The sequence below is a fragment of the Bufo bufo genome, chromosome 5 (genome assembly GCF_905171765.1).
Source record: "Bufo bufo chromosome 5, aBufBuf1.1, whole genome shotgun sequence".
Taxonomy (NCBI): Eukaryota; Metazoa; Chordata; class Amphibia; order Anura; family Bufonidae; genus Bufo; species Bufo bufo.
In genome coordinates this window covers 113168775-113186654 of record NC_053393.1, presented here as the reverse complement: position 1 = coordinate 113186654, position 17880 = coordinate 113168775, and the positions used below count along the sequence as shown (strand labels likewise).

The following is a 17880-nucleotide window of genomic DNA, read 5'->3' as shown; positions in this document are numbered from 1 at the left end:
AAAATTGCATTTGGAGTTGCATTTTGAGTTAATTACTGTCCACTAGGGTCTATTTCCTATGGTATTAATCAGTTACTTTATCAATGATATAGGGGTTGGGCCCCAAGAGTAATTTCCACTGGTGGGCCCAAGGAACTGTAGTTTGACGCTGTACATAAGCATACCTTCGGTTTTTTTACTGCATAGGAAAGCATACTCTGCCGAGATTTCCTATATGGTACATCCTGTATATATCCTATACCGTTGGCCACTGCAAGAAAATATATGCCATAGTGTGGGAGATTCAGGACACCTTCACACTTGGCAGATTTTGTTGCAGAAATCTCTGCGACTGACAACCATTTCCGTTCATCTGAATGGGACTTGCAAAAATGAGTAGAAAATGAAATCAATCAGATGAATAGAATCGGTTTTACGTAGCAGAAATTTCTGAACTAAAATATAAACATCGGGATTGTAAAAAATTGCACCAAAAAGGTTAGTACAAATTTGTAATAATTTTGAGACTTTTTTTTTTACACCTACCTAAACAGTTTTGGAAAGCGTTCAGAAAAGACTGTGGGGGAGATCTACTAGGCAAACAAGGTAAACAACTGATGTACATGCTTTGCACCACATTTATCATGAGTTTTAGACACTTTTTGCGGCTCAGTAGACAAGGGGAGTGGCTTTTAGAGAAATGGGTGCAACTTGGTGGAAAAGGACCAGGCTTAAATGCGTCAAAATTTTGCCTCAAGTAAGCCAAACAATAGGTGGTATAAAGTTAGGCAAAAGTATCTAATACGTCTGCACCAAATACAGATACATACAAGATACGTACAGATAAATACAAATACATAGACCGTGTGGCACAGTAATAACTTTGATGCATATTTACACTGCCTGGACTAATATTACATTGACTAAATATTTGACAAGGAAGGAAGATAAATGTGCCTACTATGTCCAGCAAATTGCTTTATATCTGTTATGCCGTGTTCACCAATTTATAATGTTTCTGCAGCTCATCAGCTTTGTCTTTGGGCCGCAAACATTAATTGTCGGTGATTCAAAAGATTTATCAAAAATAATGGGATAACATTTCTGAGCGTATTGTTAATTCATTAAAAAGGATTCAGCAGGTCTAAGGAAATTACAATCCAATTTTCAGCAGAGAAGAACCTTCATTTTTCTTCATGCAATAAAATGTAACACAAAAGTTGTTCACCTTGAGAAAATAGGACCGGGTGAATTTTAAATCCACCACCGTTCTTCAGCCTTTGTGGAAGATGCTGAAAATGATAACTGTCTAGGTAGAAGTACATTTTCAGAGCTTGTCGGCTTCCTTCTGCCTGATAGGTAATAGGAACATCTGAGGATACAAGGGAAATAAGTAATTAGTCTTACATTGAAAAGCACAGTGTGACTTTACCTCCATGACATGGCCTACCACAATAGTCCATCAACACTGGTACCTATCTCAACCTACATCAGGACAGCAGCTACATGTATTCTGACAGTGCCAAGTATATGTCCTTTCAGAAGAGCTTTTGCACAAACTTCTGGATTGTATGAAAGTAGTGGTTACAATACATATATGGGAAAGTTATCTGCCCTATAGGTTAAATGAAATGCTATTATTTAACCTTTAACCTTGCTATATATCCATTACATGTAATGTCACTTTTTTTTTTTATCCATGTGTCTCCTATTTGCTGTGAAGTTATCCATGTCTCCTTATTTGCTTTGAAGTTATAAACTTCATGTCTTCATCAAATGTATTTAAAGATTGGTAAAATGTTATAGTAGCACTGTCCACTTTCATATACACTATTAGGGACTTCTGAGTTAACAGAGTGAGGGTCCCTTGCTCAAGTTCCGTATCTCTTGGCCATAGTGGAGAATCATTGCAAAGAGTATATGTTAGTGGTTACAAAGAGCATATGGGGGACGTGAATTGACAACTTATTGGGACGTTAATGCTCCTGCCAGATTCCCTCTCATATTACATCTAATTACTGGGGTCCCAATAGGAGGACACTTTGTGATCTGCACATAGTATTATTTAAGGAACTTTCTAACGAGTGGGGATTGAACAAAAGAAAGGTGTTGTCTCACCTAGAACATTAGTGATATATCGCTAGGATATGCCACAACTTTTGGGAACTGCGACTATCTCTACAACAAAGTTTAGAAGAGCGCATTACACATCCATTCATTTCTATAGGAGTGGCAAAAAATTTTGGAAGTCCCATAGAAATGAATAGAGATAGCTGAGTCAGTGCTATTTTTGGCACCCCCATATAAATGAATAGATGGCGGCAGCACATGCGCGGTGCGCTCTCAATCACTTTGAGAGCTTTGTTCTAGAGGTAGGTGTAGGTCCCCGCACCTATTTGACATTGGTGGCATATCCTAGTTCCCAGTGAGACAGCCCCATTAAAAAAATACTGTGGATCCTTTTACACAGACCAATAGACAGGCCAATTATTGGAGATGAATGTTTGTATAAACACCCTTTCCCGATAACTGGCCTGTGTAAAAGGTGCCAGCGATCACCAGATGAACAAGCAAATGCTGTTCATTGGGTGATTGTGTCGCTCAGCCGACACCAAAAATCATCATTCCTGCGCAGGAGATCCTACTATGTAAACAGAGAACTGTTGCCCAGTAACAATGAGTTTCTATGGTGACAAGAGATCCCTCTATCAAAGGTTCGTCCCTATGCACTGAAGGTGATGGCTGTATGTATATGTAGCCATGGGTGTCCGCAGGAGGGGGCAAGGGGGAAGAAGTGCCCCCCCCGGCCTGCCGCAAACTAACCCAGTACTACTTAAGTTACTCCTATTTTGTAGCGGCCGCCGGCCGACTAACAACAGCACTGAGTGAAAGCGCACGCCCGGCCTGAAAGAGTGAGGAGGGGGCGGGGCCCGCGGCCGCTCTGAGCTCCGCTGCCTGGCCTGCCTGTCTCTAGACTCTGCAGACAGTGGCTGCTGGAGTGTGCCGCAGGCTCGCAGTGATGTTGCCAGTGAGCTCCGCCCCCAGTAGAGCCTGCCTGCCTGTCACTGACCCTGAGCCAAGTTCGGTAACGGTTCCAACATCAAGTTCCAAGTTTCCTATTCCAACAGTCACAGAAGTAAGTTGACGTTATTACAGGAATTTATATTGTACAAAGAAAAAGAAAGATAACATAACAACAAGTGGATGGATCATGATGACATGGTGGATGATGTATCCCATGTCTGCCACTGGTCTGGCCCATGAGATGGAGTGGGAGAAATGTACCTGGCGAGGGGGGGGAGGAGAGATGTGCTACTGACACTGGCCCATGGAGGGGCCTGAGGGGAAGAAATGTGCCATTCAGGGGGGAGGGGGGTGGAGGGTCACGGGTGGGAAATGTGCTGCCATGATGGAGGGGGGGGGATAAATAATGTGGAGCGAAGGGGGTGATGTAAAAAGAAGGGGGTGATGCACATGACATGGAGGGGGAGAAATGTGACATTAAGGCCGGGGCCCGGGGGGGGGGGCATCAATGGGGGCACTTTTTTTTACTGGCACATTATTAGGTTGCACTATAGGGTCACTTCTTACTGGCACATTACTGGGGGGGCACTATGGGGGCACTTCTTGCCAACACATTATTGGTGGGCACTATAGGGGCATCTACTGAGGGCGAGGCTACAAAGAAGTGGTATGTTATATGGAGGGCTCTGTAGTATTTTATACTGGGACACATTATGGTGGGTACTATGGGGAAGGGGGAGAGGAATACTATGGGGTCATCTACTGGGGGCACTAAGAAGGGGTATTTTATGCTTGCAAAGTATGGGGGACACTGAGGGCATCTACTGGGGCACTATATAGGGGCATTTTATACTGGTACATTATGGGGGTACTAGGAGGAAGGGGGGAGAGGAGCACTATGGGGGGATTTACTGGGGGCACTATATAGGGGTATTTTATACTGGTACATTATGGTGGCACTAGGAGGAAGGGGGGAGAGGAGCACTATGCGGCATTTACTGGGGGCACTATATAGGGGTATTTTATACTGGTACATTATGGTGGCACTATGGGAACATTAGCTCAATTGGGGGCATTACAAGGGGGTATTTTTTGCACTGTCTAATATAAGGAGAATTAGTTCTACTGGGGGGACATTATGGTGGGCTTTATTACTCCCCCATGGTATGACCCCTAGTAGCAGCACTAGCCTATCCCTGCTCTGTGACCCCACTGCCCCTTCTCCAAATCCTTATTATGAAATCTTTCTCATTAGGATAAAAGACAACATCCGCTCCGCTGAGCCCCCCAGACAAGTGTTGAAGTGGCGTCCGAGATCCCCAAGGGCAAAGCCAAGTAATAGTAAGTTTTCATGTAAAATATATTTGTTATACACATATAGCCTACACTGTGCCACACAATATACAGTTTCTTCTGTATGAACGTCCACAAATTAAATCTCCAGACTGATTGATGAACCAGATGTGTGGGCCAGCCACGATTAAACCTATTATTGTTTTTATTGATGAGAGTACTCCCTGAGTGTTAGGTGTGGGGTGACCAGGCGGTATATGAAGGGGCAATACTGGTATTATATGGACAGCAGATATGGCATCCTCTGGGCAGTACTGTCTATGGTCAATTCATCCTTAACAAGCACCCTGACTGCCACCTGCTTGGCTATCAGTGAGTGACAGTCAGTCAGTGTCACAGTGTGACTACTGAGTCACTCCCTGACCCTGAGTGTTAGGTGTGGGGTGAGTCAATGATAGCCAAGCAGCAGGCAGTGAAGTGCCATGAGAGCCAGGCCAAGCAGGTGGCAGTCAGGGTGCTGGTGAAGGATGACCATAGACAGTACTGCCCAGAGGATGCCATCTCTGCTGTCCATATACCAGGCAGTATTGCCCCTTCAATCATATACCGCCTGCCCGCCTGGTCAGGGTGACCAGGCAGGTGGTATATGAAGGGGTAATACTGGTGGTAGGCCTGGTATTCTGCAGACCATCTGCTTGTAAGTTACATATGACAATGTGGATACAACTTTGTATTCCTGGCACTTATAATATCCATTTAGGCTTTTCCATCACGTTGCACAGCTCATGCGTTATTATACTTTGTGATAATGAATATTCCCCTCACCTTCATTACATTCTCAGAAACAAGCAGAGCATGGATGTCAATAAAATTATGCCCCCCCCCCTGGAAAAATTTCTGCGGACACCCATGTATGTAGCCCTCATCTCTGGTGATGATCAGTAAATTATCAAGAATGTCTGGTTCATTCCTGATAATTGCTTGGCACATTGGTCTGTGCATTTATCTGCTGAAACAGAAACAGAGGGTGCAAAGGTACCCTATGGACTCTTAATACAAAAATGGTCTGACACCCCCTGACAACTAAAAGTCTCCATTCTACACTATCCAGTTGTGCATGAAGATAACAGGCGTCCCTGCTTCGCAATTCGTCCATGAGATTTTCCAGCACTACAACTTGTAATAAAATCAGACTTTATTTGAATCACTTCAAAAATAGCCTACAGCAGGTAATGACAATGAAGGATTATGGATAAGGGTCCAGTTTAGGGTCCAAAGCACGCCATAATCTGCTCTATTCAAAAAATAATCCCAGCAGACGTCTTCATTTTCAATCCATGATATTCTTTTATTCCATAGCAAAATTACAATACAGAACGAGTTTCGGCCGGCTGGACGGGCCGAAACGCGTCCTGTATTGTAATTTTGCTATGGAATAAAAGAATATCATGGATTGAAAATGAAGAAGTCTGCTGGGATTATTTTTTGAATCGTTTGATGGGGATTTCCCCTTCCCGAGCAGCGTAATTGGAGGATCGCGAGCTGTCTGGTGTGTTTTTGATAATCTGCTCTATGACGTTTTAAAGTGCTTCAAATGAACTCTGATTTTATTACAAGTCGTGCTGCTGTAAAAAATTTTAGACCATTTCTGAATCGGTGCCTCTACACCTTTCATGACACATGATCCTAATCCAGTAATCCAGGCAAACTGGGATAAGCAGCTGGTCATTATACTTTCTCCTCCCTGCTTTACTACCTTCCAGGAACCCAAGAATGTGAAAGTTACATTGTGGAGAATGGACTTCAAGATCAGTCAATTTTGTTTCCAGTTGTGCATTAATAATACTGTCTGTGCATCTCTTTATACGATTCATATGCAGTGGCATACCTATTATAGAGGCAGACCACGCGACTGCTACGGTGCAGTCAGGGGGGATGGGGCATGGCGCTGAACTGCTTCTTCTGTTCGGGACAGAGATTGACTGCATTTTCTACCAGTTGCCACTAGGTGGAGCGCGTTAAAAACTTTATACAGGGAGTGCAGAATTATTAGGCAAATTAGTATTTTGACCACATCATCCTCTTTATGCATGTTGTCTTACTCCAAGCTGTATAGGCTCGAAAGCCTACTACCAATTAAGCATATTAGGTGATGTGCATCTCTGTAATGAGAAGGGGTGTGGTCTAATGACATCAACACCCTATATCAGGTGTGCATAATTATTAGGCAACTTCCTTTCCTTTGGCAAAATGGGTCAAAAGAAGGACTTGACAGGCTCAGAAAAGTCAAAAATAGTGAGATATCTTGCAGAGGGATGCAGCACTCTTAAAATTGCAAAGCTTCTGAAGCGTGATCATCGAACAATCAAGCGTTTCATTCAAAATAGTCAACAGGGTCGCAAGAAGCGTGTGGAAAAACCAAGGCGCAAAATAACGGCCCATGAACTGAGAAAAGTCAAGCGTGCAGCTGCCAAGATGCCACTTGCCACCAGTTTGGCCATATTTCAGAGCTGCAACATCACTGGAGTGCCCAAAAGCACAAGGTGTGCAATACTCAGAGACATGGCCAAGGTAAGAAAGGCTGAAAGACGACCACCACTGAACAAGACACACAAGCTGAAACGTCAAGACTGGGCCAAGAAATATCTCAAGACTGATTTTTCTAAGGTTTTATGGACTGATGAAATGAGAGTGAGTCTTGATGGGCCAGATGGATGGGCCCGTGGCTGGATTGGCAAAGGGCAGAGAGCTCCAGTCCGACTCAGACGCCAGCAAGGTGGAGGTGGAGTACTGGTTTGGGCTGGTATCATCAAAGATGAGCTTGTGGGGCCTTTTCGGGTTGAGGATGGAGTCAAGCTCAACTCCCAGTCCTATTGCCAGTTTCTGGAAGACACCTTCTTCAAGCAGTGGTACAGGAAGAAGTCTGCTTCCTTCAAGAAAAACATGATTTTCATGCAGGACAATGCTCCATCACACGCGTCCAAGTACTCCACAGCGTGGCTGGCAAGAAAGGGTATAAAAGAAGAAAATCTAATGACATGGCCTCCTTGTTCACCTGATCTGAACCCCATTGAGAACCTGTGGTCCATCATCAAATGTGAGATTTACAAGGAGGGAAAACAGTACACCTCTCTGAACAGTGTCTGGGAGGCTGTGGTTGCTGCTGCACGCAATGTTGATGGTGAACAGATCAAAACACTGACAGAATCCATGGATGGCAGGCTTTTGAGTGTCCTTGCAAAGAAAGGTGGCTATATTGGTCACTGATTTGTTTTTGTTTTGTTTTTGAATGTCAGAAATGTATATTTGTGAATGTTGAGATGTTATATTGGTTTCACTGGTAAAAATAAATAATTGAAATGGGTATATATTTGTTTTTTGTTAAGTTGCCTAATAATTATGCACAGTAATAGTCACCTGCACACACAGATATCCCCCTAAAATAGCTAAAACTAAAAACAAACTAAAAACTACTTCCAAAAATATTCAGCTTTGATATTAATGAGTTTTTTGGGTTCATTGAGAACATGGTTGTTGTTCAATAATAAAATTAATCCTCAAAAATACAACTTGCCTAATAATTCTGCACTCCCTGTATATTATTGTGCTGCCCCGAAAAGTGGCTGCAGGTAGACAGTTATATAAAATACCATATGAAGGAAAGCAGGAGACTTATCATAATTATGAAGCAGGAGTACCACTTTTTCCAACATAGAAGTCAGATAATTGGGTGTGGCGGATGGTGTTTTCTAAGACATTTATTTTATTAAAAATTTCTTACACTCAATAAAAATAAAAATCTAGGAAGTTGCATTTTGCCAGCTGTATTGCCTGGGAGTGTTTGACATAAGCTAACTGGGAAACTGCTTGTGCAGATCTGTGTGCGACCCTGCACATATGGCCTATTATACACCTACAAAATTGGCACACTAAAGAACCAATAACAAGGGCAAAAGTCCAAGATGTAATAACACAGGGACAGATATGATTCACAAGTTTTGAGGTGCCAAAAGCTGGTTAGATATTAGTTTGAAATTGAGAGAACATTATATGATATTAATTATCAGATATGTTGGCCGATGGACATTGATGCCTATGTTTCCCGAGGACATTGGAGTGTACCTGGCAAAAAAAAAAGTGTTACTCAAATTTCTGTTTTTGGCCAGTAGAATGATTGCATATAATTAGAAAAAAACTTCATTCACCATCTGTAACAGCATGGCTCCAATAGGTGACAAAAGAAGCTACAATTGAAAAAAATCTGCAGTTACTCAGATGAGAGAGAGCAGAACATGCCTACTCAGACGGCAGGCTATGGAAATATTATTTAGTCCTCTAGATTCCCTTTTTCGCCCTTTCTCTCTCTCTCTCTCTCTCTGTGGGTGGGATGAGTGGGCAGATAGGAAGGATACTATATAGAGGAGTATTAAGCTTGCAAAGGGATTTATAGTTAGAAAGCAAGATTATTTGGAATAAAATTAATTTAATGAGAAAAAAATTAACCTGGAGAACCCTTTTAAGCTAGTTCAAATTTTTTTATCAGCACCCACAGACTGATTCCCCTTTGGTCTATCCTGAGGCATGATGGGAGCAAAATGTGAAAACAAAAATGTATTTAGCTGGCAAAAAAATCTAAGAGAGCGTTCTATCAATGTAAGTGGAGCTGCACTTTAAGACTAATGAAAACCTACGTTCATATTTACATCATCAAAATGGCCATTTTCTCTCACCATGCTTGATGAGTGGGCACACTCTACCTGATGTCATATGAGAGCCATGGTTTGCACTTTGAGACGACGTGATGCTTACCCCAGCTCCCCTTTCATAATATGCATGCTCCTAGAACAACCGAGGCAGAAAAATTGCAGCCTTCACCTCCTTCATGTCTGCTATTTAATGTTTTACACTAGAAGGATTTTAGAGTGACTGAGGAGGTTTCTGAACACACACATAGAGATGCTGCAGGGAATTACAAGCCACTGGAGGGCGAGGGAGAGACAAATTCCACTAATAAGACATTTTACATAGTTTCGTATAATCACGTGTTCTACTGTTCATAATAATACATACTTGAAATTTGTGGCCCATGTTCTGCTTGTCTAAAGTAAAACATGACCTTCTCCAAATCAAACAGGGCAACGAGTGAATCCTCCAGCATGGCTTGTTCATCTGTCTGTAGAAAAAACACGTCAGAAGCAGGAGATCAAAGAAGAATCCATAATATGTACCCACAGCAGTGATGTAATGCAAAAGAATTAATATCATATCAAAGCCAAGTTCAGTAAGCGCAAGGAAAGAGTGTGTGGGGAAGGGAAGATTAGAAGAATTATGTTACATTATAGGTCCTTTTGAGGCAGTACAATGGAGTCTACAAGAACAATGAAATGGAAGATATATACTCCCTTTGGGTTTCAATTGGTACATGTGCTTATCAAGCACAGCATTCATTTGCTCTATTATCAATCGTTCATTTTTCACGGTTTGTTAAAACGTTTGCAACATCTGCCTAATCCAACTAACATTTTTCTACAAGAGATTGCATTCCACCTTTCCAAAAAGAAACTACTTCGAAATAAATGAATTGTCATGCACAATGGTAAGGAATATAATAAAGGGGTTTTCTCCTTTTAGCTCACATCATTGCCCAGAAAAGAAACAGGGTAGAAAACTCTTGTATTTGAGAAGTATTACAGGGGTTTCCGGGAAACTCATGACCTATCCTATCTTAGTATCTGATTGGTACGGGTCCAACACCTGTGACCCCCACTGATCAATTGTTTGAGAAGGCACCGGCGGTCTCAGCAGTGCCGTGGCGTGCTCTCTACTCACCAAGCACAGTGTAGTCTATTTGATAGTGGCTCAGCTTGGTATCACAGCTCATCCCCATTCACTTCAAGCCACGTCACTGATGAACATGACATCACATGGCCAAGGCAAAGCTATGAGAAAGCCGCAGTGCTACAGTGAGCACTGGTGCCTCTTCAGCCAGCTAATCTTCGTCCCGAGTGTTGGATCACCACGGATCAGATCCTGATGACCTCACCCAGCTATGCTTGATTGCCAGGTGTCCTTCTATACACAAATATACTTGTCAATTAGGCTAAGGAGAAGCCTAAGGGCAGCCAACCAGTGGACATTTCTCCTGTAGCTCACATTAAAACTAAAACATAGCTTTTTGTAATGACTTGATGATATCTGTGGTTGGAGAACATGAATCTACTGACATGTTCCCTTTAACTACTTCTGGATTTATGTGCGGAGCCTCGCTGCCTTGTTCTCTTCCAGGCCCCTATTTAAAATACTGTCTTTGACCATGAAACTAGGCAGGGTGGTTGACAGTAGTATATTGCCGGCAGTGGAAATGCATTGTACTGATAAAGAAGCTTGGCAATTCTTGTACTTCTTTAAACAAAAGTCTCTTGTCTCAAAGACAGCAACGTTTTAAAGCAGAGAGTTTATTGAGTGTAAGAGATTTTACAATTATAACAAAAGAGATTTTGAGAGCCCTGCCAAACAGTTGGGTTTGAGTTGGTCAGAGCTATGGCTTGTTGCCAGAGTTAAGGGGCTTTTAAGCCATTTTTCTGGCCACCTGCCACATGGGCATTCACCTTATAATTCTGAACATTTTGAACACTATAGGGGTTGTCTCATCTTAGACAATGGTGGCATAAGGGGCCTCTGGAAGTAAAGGAAAACGCCCCGTGCATGTGCAGCGTGCTCTCTTCCTGCGGTTATTTTCAGAAGTCCCATAGAAATGACTGGAGAACGCACTGCACAAGGGCAAACACTGCTCCAATCACGTCTGTGGGAGTGCTGGAGATAGCCAAGCCAGCGCTCAGCTATTTTGGGAAGTCTATTTTGGGAAGTCCTATAGAAATGAATGGAGGGTGGTCACATATGCGCTGCTTCTCTTCGTTCTGGGGAAAGACCTGACATTGTTTGCATATCCTAGTGATATGCCACAAATGTCTAAGAAGAGACAACCCCTTTAATATCAGAAGTAAAATGAATAATTGAAAGCAATGTGTACAGCTTTCTTATCTTTACATATGTCGTTTACAGCGCCAATGCACTGCATCTCAGATCCTATTCACTTGAATGGGAGTTGAGCTGCAGTACCCCAGCACGGCCACTACCCACCTCCCTTTTACAGCATCTTCCACTGTCTAATTTTTGACGTTGGTGGCTGTCTGAAACATCTGATCAGTGGAAGTGCAGGGTCTACCTCCACCGATCCTGAGGATAGGTCATCAATATCTAGGTACCAGATAATACCTTTAATATTCATTGGCGGAGGTCTGACCATGTTGTTTACTCAGGCACAGCACCATACATACAGTTGTGGCTATGCCAGGGACTGCGGCTCTGTCCTATTCATTAAAATAAGACTGATCTCAGGCAGGCCACTGTGCCTGTGTAAACATTGAAGGGGATGGGCTCCTTGATTCTGCTTGAACCTTCACCAATCAGATATTTACAATCTACCCCGAGTCGAGCAGGGGCCGCTCTATTCTATTGACTGACACAGGTCCCTAGGGTTGGACCTCCACAATCCTACCTTTGGAAAGACCATCAATGCTAGAAGTCCTTGAAAAGTCCTTAAATAACAACCCCCAGATGTTAGTAATACACAGGAATAGTAATGACCATTACCATATTTGGAGAGAGAAGAGACTGGAAGTGGAAGAGAACACCGGCATTAGCAATCTGCTCCAACCATCTTCTACTAGCTTCTTGTGTTTCCACTTCATATTCTCTGTTGCTGTCATATATGTGATTTAATGCAGCTATAAGCTGCTCGGAGAAGGCACAGACAGTGGCCACTAAACTCTGGCAGAACACCATGTCTCTCCTCAGCTGTACTTCACTATCTGCAGAGGAAAACATCTGCCATTAATTGCATTATCACTCACATTAAGATAACTTACACCTGTATGTCATACACAGTAGACATGTATTGATGGAACGCACCAAGGTGGCTGCCCATCTAATGTGTATGGTAGCCTCCTGACTCCCCTGGCAGCTGATGTTGGAGGAGATAGCGACTGGACATGTTTGATTTCAAAGTCTGATCCTTTTGTTTGGCAGGGACATAAGGCACTACCCGAGGTCTCTGACAGCAGCATTTGCCCCTCTCCCATACATGCATGCTCAACTGATAATTATCTCATACATATGGCCATCTTTAGCATAAACAGTGCATAAAGGTATTTTTTTTACCACTAACTAACATATCTAGTGTAATTTATTTATCCTCACCTACAGTAAAATAAATAACTGCATTGTTTTCAGACATTTATGCCTGATCATGATATGAGATGCCAGTTGGCCAAAGAAGAAAGCTATCTCTCCTGACTTCCCCCTACCATACCTGCTCAGCACAACATAGAAATATTCTGACTGGGGAGAAAGTTGCTGCCAGACTCCTCTGATGGTGGCTTATGTCCCTCAGAACAAAATGATAGGCCATGTTGAAATACAAATGACAGCAGATGTTGGGGAGAGCCAGATATATGCCTGTGTGCAAAAGGCATAACTCAAAAGCTACAATTGCATTTGACCGTTTTTTTTTAAGGTTCGCAAAAACGGGGTCCGTAGGTCCATGATCCGTGACCGTTTTTTCGTCCGTGGGTCTTCCTTGATTTTTGGAGGATCCACGGACATGAAAAAAAAGTCGTTTTGGTGTCCGCCTGGCCGTGCAGAGCCAAACGGATCCGTCCTGAATTACAATGCAAGTCAATGGGGACGGATCCGTTTGACGTTGACACAATATAGTGCAATTGCAAACGGATCCGTCCCCCATTGACTTTCAATGTAAAGTCAGGAGTCCCTTTTATACCATCGGATCTGAGTTTTCTCCAATCCGATGGTATATTTTAACTTGAAGCGTCCCCATCACCATGGGAACGCCTCTATGTTAGAATATACCATCGGATTTGAGTTAGATCGTGAAACTCAGATCCGACAGTATATTCTAACACAGAGGCGTTCCCATGGTGATGGGGACGCTTCAGGTTAGAATATACTAAAAGAACTGTGTACATGACTGCCCCCTGCTGCCTGGCAGGTGCTGCCAGGCAGCAGGGGGCAGACCCCCCCCTGTATTTAACTCATTGGTGGCCAGTGCGGCCCCCCCTCCCTTTCCTGTATTTAACTCATTGGTGGCCAGTGAGGCCCCCCCTCCCCCCCTTGTATTTAACACATTGGTGGCCAGTGCGGCCGGCCCCCCCTCCCTCCCCTGTAGTTAACACATTGGTGGCCAGTGCGGCCGGCCCCCCTCCCCTGTAGTTAACACATTGGTGGCCAGTGCGGCCGGCCCCCCCTCCCTCCCCCTCCTAATTAAAATCTACCCCCCTATCATTGGTGGCAGCAGAGAGTACCGATCGGAGTCCCAGTTTAATCGCTGGGGCTCCGATCGGTAACCATGGCAACCAGGACGCTACTGCAGTCCTGGTTGCCATGGTTACTTAGCAATTTTTAGAAGCATTATACTTACCTGCGAGCTGCGAAGTCTGTGACCGGCCGGGCGCTCCTCCTACTGCTAAGTGAAAGGTCTGTGCGGCGCATTGCTTATAGCACAGACCTGTCACTTACTGCAGTAGCGTCCTGGTTGCCATGGTTACCGATCGGAGCCCCAGCAATTAAACTGGGACTCCAATCGGTACTCTCCGCTGCCACCAATGATAGGGGGGGAGATTTTATCTAGGAGGGGGAGGGAGGGGGGGCCCACTGGCCAACAATGAATCTACAGTACTACAGGGGAGGGAGGGGGGGCCGGCCGCACTGGCCACCAATGTGTTAACTACAGGGGAGGGAGGGGGGGCCGGCCGCACTGGCCACTAATGTGTTAAATACAAGGGAGGGAGGGGAGGCCCACTGGCCACCAATGAATTTAAAACTGGGGAGGGAGGGGGTGTGCCCCCTCCTGCCTGGCAGAACTAGATCTCTTACAGGGGGCTATGATACGCACAATTAACCCCTCAGGTGCAGCACCTGAGGGGTTAATTGTGTGGATCACAGCCCCCTGTAAGAGATCGGGTGCTGCCAGGCAGCAGGGGGCAGTCATGTACACAGTTTAAAGTATATTCTAACTAGAAGCGTCCCCATCACTATGGGAACGCCTCTGTGTTAGAATATACTGTCGGATCTGAGTTTTCACGAAGTGAAAACTCAGCTCTGAAAAAGCTTTTATGCAGACGGATCAGCGGATCCGTCTGTGTGAAAGTAGCCTACGGCCACGGACGGGGATGCCATTCTTGTGTGCATCCATGTTTTTTCACGGACCCATTGACTTGAATGGGTCCGTGAACCGTTGTCCGTCCAAAAAATAGGACAGGTCTTATTTTTTTGAAGGACAGGAAACACGGATCACGCATGCGGCTGCAAAACGGTGCATTTTCCGATTTTTCCACGGACCCATTGAAAGTCAATGGGTCAGCGAAAAAAAATGGAAAACGGCACAACGGCCACGGATGCACACAACGGTCGTGTGCATGAGGCCTAACAGTGTCACTCAAACATTTGATCCATGTCTTATGTGTATAGTTCGTAGAAATATGTTGAGATCATTAGAGATGTTTCATTTTCAAATATACCACTGACCTGTATGCATGTAATAATTATATTCTAAGAATCCTATATTCCTACACCTTTCTAACCAGTTCCTCAAGAGAGTCATTCCTTCTAATGAGTTCTCAGATTTTCATATCCCTTTACATCTTGAGACACCTTTGGAGCTTCCAAAACACATGTACATGGCTTAAAGCCATTTCAGATACCAAGAGAAATCCTTTAGAAGTTTGAGATGTGCAAATAGACAGAAGTAACGTAATTTTATTCTTGATATATGGAAGACTAAATGTAGAATTTAGCAATGGCATCATTAAACGCGACAATATTCATACCTGTATATTCAAGCAGGGCCAACAGTATCCTTGTTTCCACCTCTGAAATTAATATATAAAAATTGTTACGTTAGACCTCATGCTTTCTACATTCACCTTGCTGTCATCCTTGTAAAGCAAGTCAGATTATTTATCAACTGCTATGCTTCCCAACAAAACTCAAGATGGTAATCTTGATGAACTTCTCACGCATTTGTCGGAGCTCATTTTATCTGGTTTCAGAGGTAGTTGCCAGGATCAGTCTTTTAATGAAAGGAACCATCAAAAGAAACTATTTGATGGTTTAGGGCACTACATTCAAATTGGAGATGTGGAGCTGTGGGAAATAAGCTAAATTAGCCTGCGGAAAGCAGATAACTGTTGCTTTAATCTCCTTTGGATTTCGGTAAAATAAACATACTCATAAATCTTCTGGAAAATGATTCCCTTGCCATCAAAATACATTACAGTAAGTGCTGACACTGCATTCTTCTTGGAATTACTCTACAATGCTGTATGGATGCATCCAGCTGACCGCAATGAAATGTCATTTTATGGCGGATATTGTTTTTTTCACAGTCATAAGCCTCTCTAAGGCCATGATTAAACCCTAGAAAGAGATAGATGGCTGAACCATTGACAGAGAGAGATATTATGATACTTAGGGTTCATGTCTTGGATACTGAACATGCATGACTTTTTGGATCATAAAAGATTCTCTTGAGTTACTATTAATCATTAAAAGGAATTTGTCACCAGCAACCACCCGATCCAGCTGTTTGGATAAACACATACAGTACAGACCAAAAGTTTGGACACACCTTCTCATTCAAAGAGTTTTCTTTATTTTCATGACTATGAAGGCATCAAAACTATGAATTAACACATTAATTATATACATAACAAACAAGGGGACTACCTCTTGAAGCTCATCTAGAGAATGCCAAGAGTGTGCAAAGCAGTAATCAAAGCAAAAGATGGCTACTTTGAAGAACCTAGAATATGACATATTTTGAGTTGTTTCACACTTGTTTGTTATGTATATAATTCCACATGTGTTAATTCATAGTTTTGATGCCTTCATAGTCATGAAAATAAAGAAAACTCTTTGAATGAGAAAGTGTGTCCAAACTTTTGGTCTGTACTGTAGCTCTCTGGGCTTTTAATATTGACGACCTTTCCTCAGTGCGCACATGCCGTCTCTCATCCTGTTCACCGCTGCTGTCTATTGCAAAGCAGCAGTGAACAGGAAGAGATAAGGGAGATGGCACACAGCATGCTCCGTCTCCTTATACAGCTGTAAGACCCCGCCGATCTGATATTGATGACCTATCCTGAGGATAGGTCATCAATACTAAAAGTCTGGACAACCCTTTTAAAGCAATGTTTTTCATTGGTTGATCCAAGTCTCCATTTCAGAGTTATGATACTTTTTACTTTGACTTAATATGCAAATTAGGCCTTTGGTGCAATGAGGGCATCACCATTGCTTCTCTTGCATCCAGGGGCAGACTGGATTTAAACCCTACAGGGAAATTTCCTGGTGGAGTGATGCCCACAGGTCCGGCCGAGCCCTTCTCATGGTCATTGACCAGGTACATAATGATCTGATGCTCTCAGATTTAATTAATGCTAGGAGCTGTGCTGTGCTATTTGGTTCTGCCGGGACAGTATTTTGTGGTGCACTAAGGTATTCATAAAAGTTCTGAGTCCGTCCCTGCTTGCACCCAAGCTCCAATCCTTATTGTGGTGAGCCCTTTCCTCTCTGCTTTGAATGGCAGATCCAGGCAGTGGCAAAGCAGCGTAGAAGGGTTTGGCCACAGAAAGGAGTGGAACTTGGGTGCAACGGGATCACTGGTGATGCCCTTACTGCACCAAAGACCTACTTTAAGAAAAGGTATCAAAACTTTGGAACGGATCCTCAGATGAACAAAAGAAAAATAGCATTCTAATCAGGTGAGCCACAGCTATGTGTCTATGCAAATTGTTTGATAGGGAGAATGCTGATGACAGATTCCCTTTAATGTGAAATTGCCTAGTAATATCTAGTTTCTATGTTACTAAGGGCTTATTCAGACGGCCGTATGCTGTCCGCAAAAATGCGGATCCATTTTTTTTGCGGACAGTTCAGCATGTCCGCAAAAAAACTGATTGCATTCCATTTTTTTGCTGACCCATAGACTTCAATAACGGCCATGTCCTGATTTTCACTGATAAGTATAGGACATGTTTAATTTGTTTTGATGAGCTGTGCAATGGAAGAAAAGGCCCAATAGAAGTGAATGGGACAGCATCTAATCTGCAAAAAAACTGATCCACATTTTTGCTGACAGCATACGGCCGTCTAAATGAGCCCTACATGTCAGATCAAATAATAGTTAGAGGATTTGCTTTCAGGATTTCAGAATGAAAAAAAAAATGAATATAAGAGTAGTCATATTCAGGTCTGTACAGCACAAGTCTCAGTTTTATAATTGATGGCATTCTTTTTTTTCTTAAAATTGGCATCTGACTTCCCAATAATAGACATGGAATTACTACCAGACACGTGTGGCGGTGATTATCGTCCAGCAGAATGAAATGTTTGGGTATGCTGAAATCCAACATGCACCACCTTCCTTCCCCTGACATTGGGGCAGTCAGGAAGCCAACATATACATTATATTACTGATGGATCTTGCTGATTTTGGTGGGATTGACC

General features: G+C 43.2%; 1 protein-coding gene across 2 annotated transcripts in view; it reads right to left on the bottom strand.

Moving 5' to 3' along the window:
* PREX2 (phosphatidylinositol-3,4,5-trisphosphate dependent Rac exchange factor 2) overlaps positions 1-17880 on the bottom strand; it is a 430245-nt gene that overhangs the window by 103089 nt on the left and 309276 nt on the right. For both annotated transcript variants that reach the window (XM_040432527.1, XM_040432528.1), the window contains exons 31-34: positions 15201-15242; positions 11950-12167; positions 9367-9469; positions 1208-1351 (exon numbers count right to left, since the gene is read on the bottom strand). In XM_040432527.1, the coding sequence (XP_040288461.1) occupies positions 1208-1351; positions 9367-9469; positions 11950-12167; positions 15201-15242 (507 nt within the window). The remainder of the gene's footprint in view (positions 1-1207; positions 1352-9366; positions 9470-11949; positions 12168-15200; positions 15243-17880) is intronic.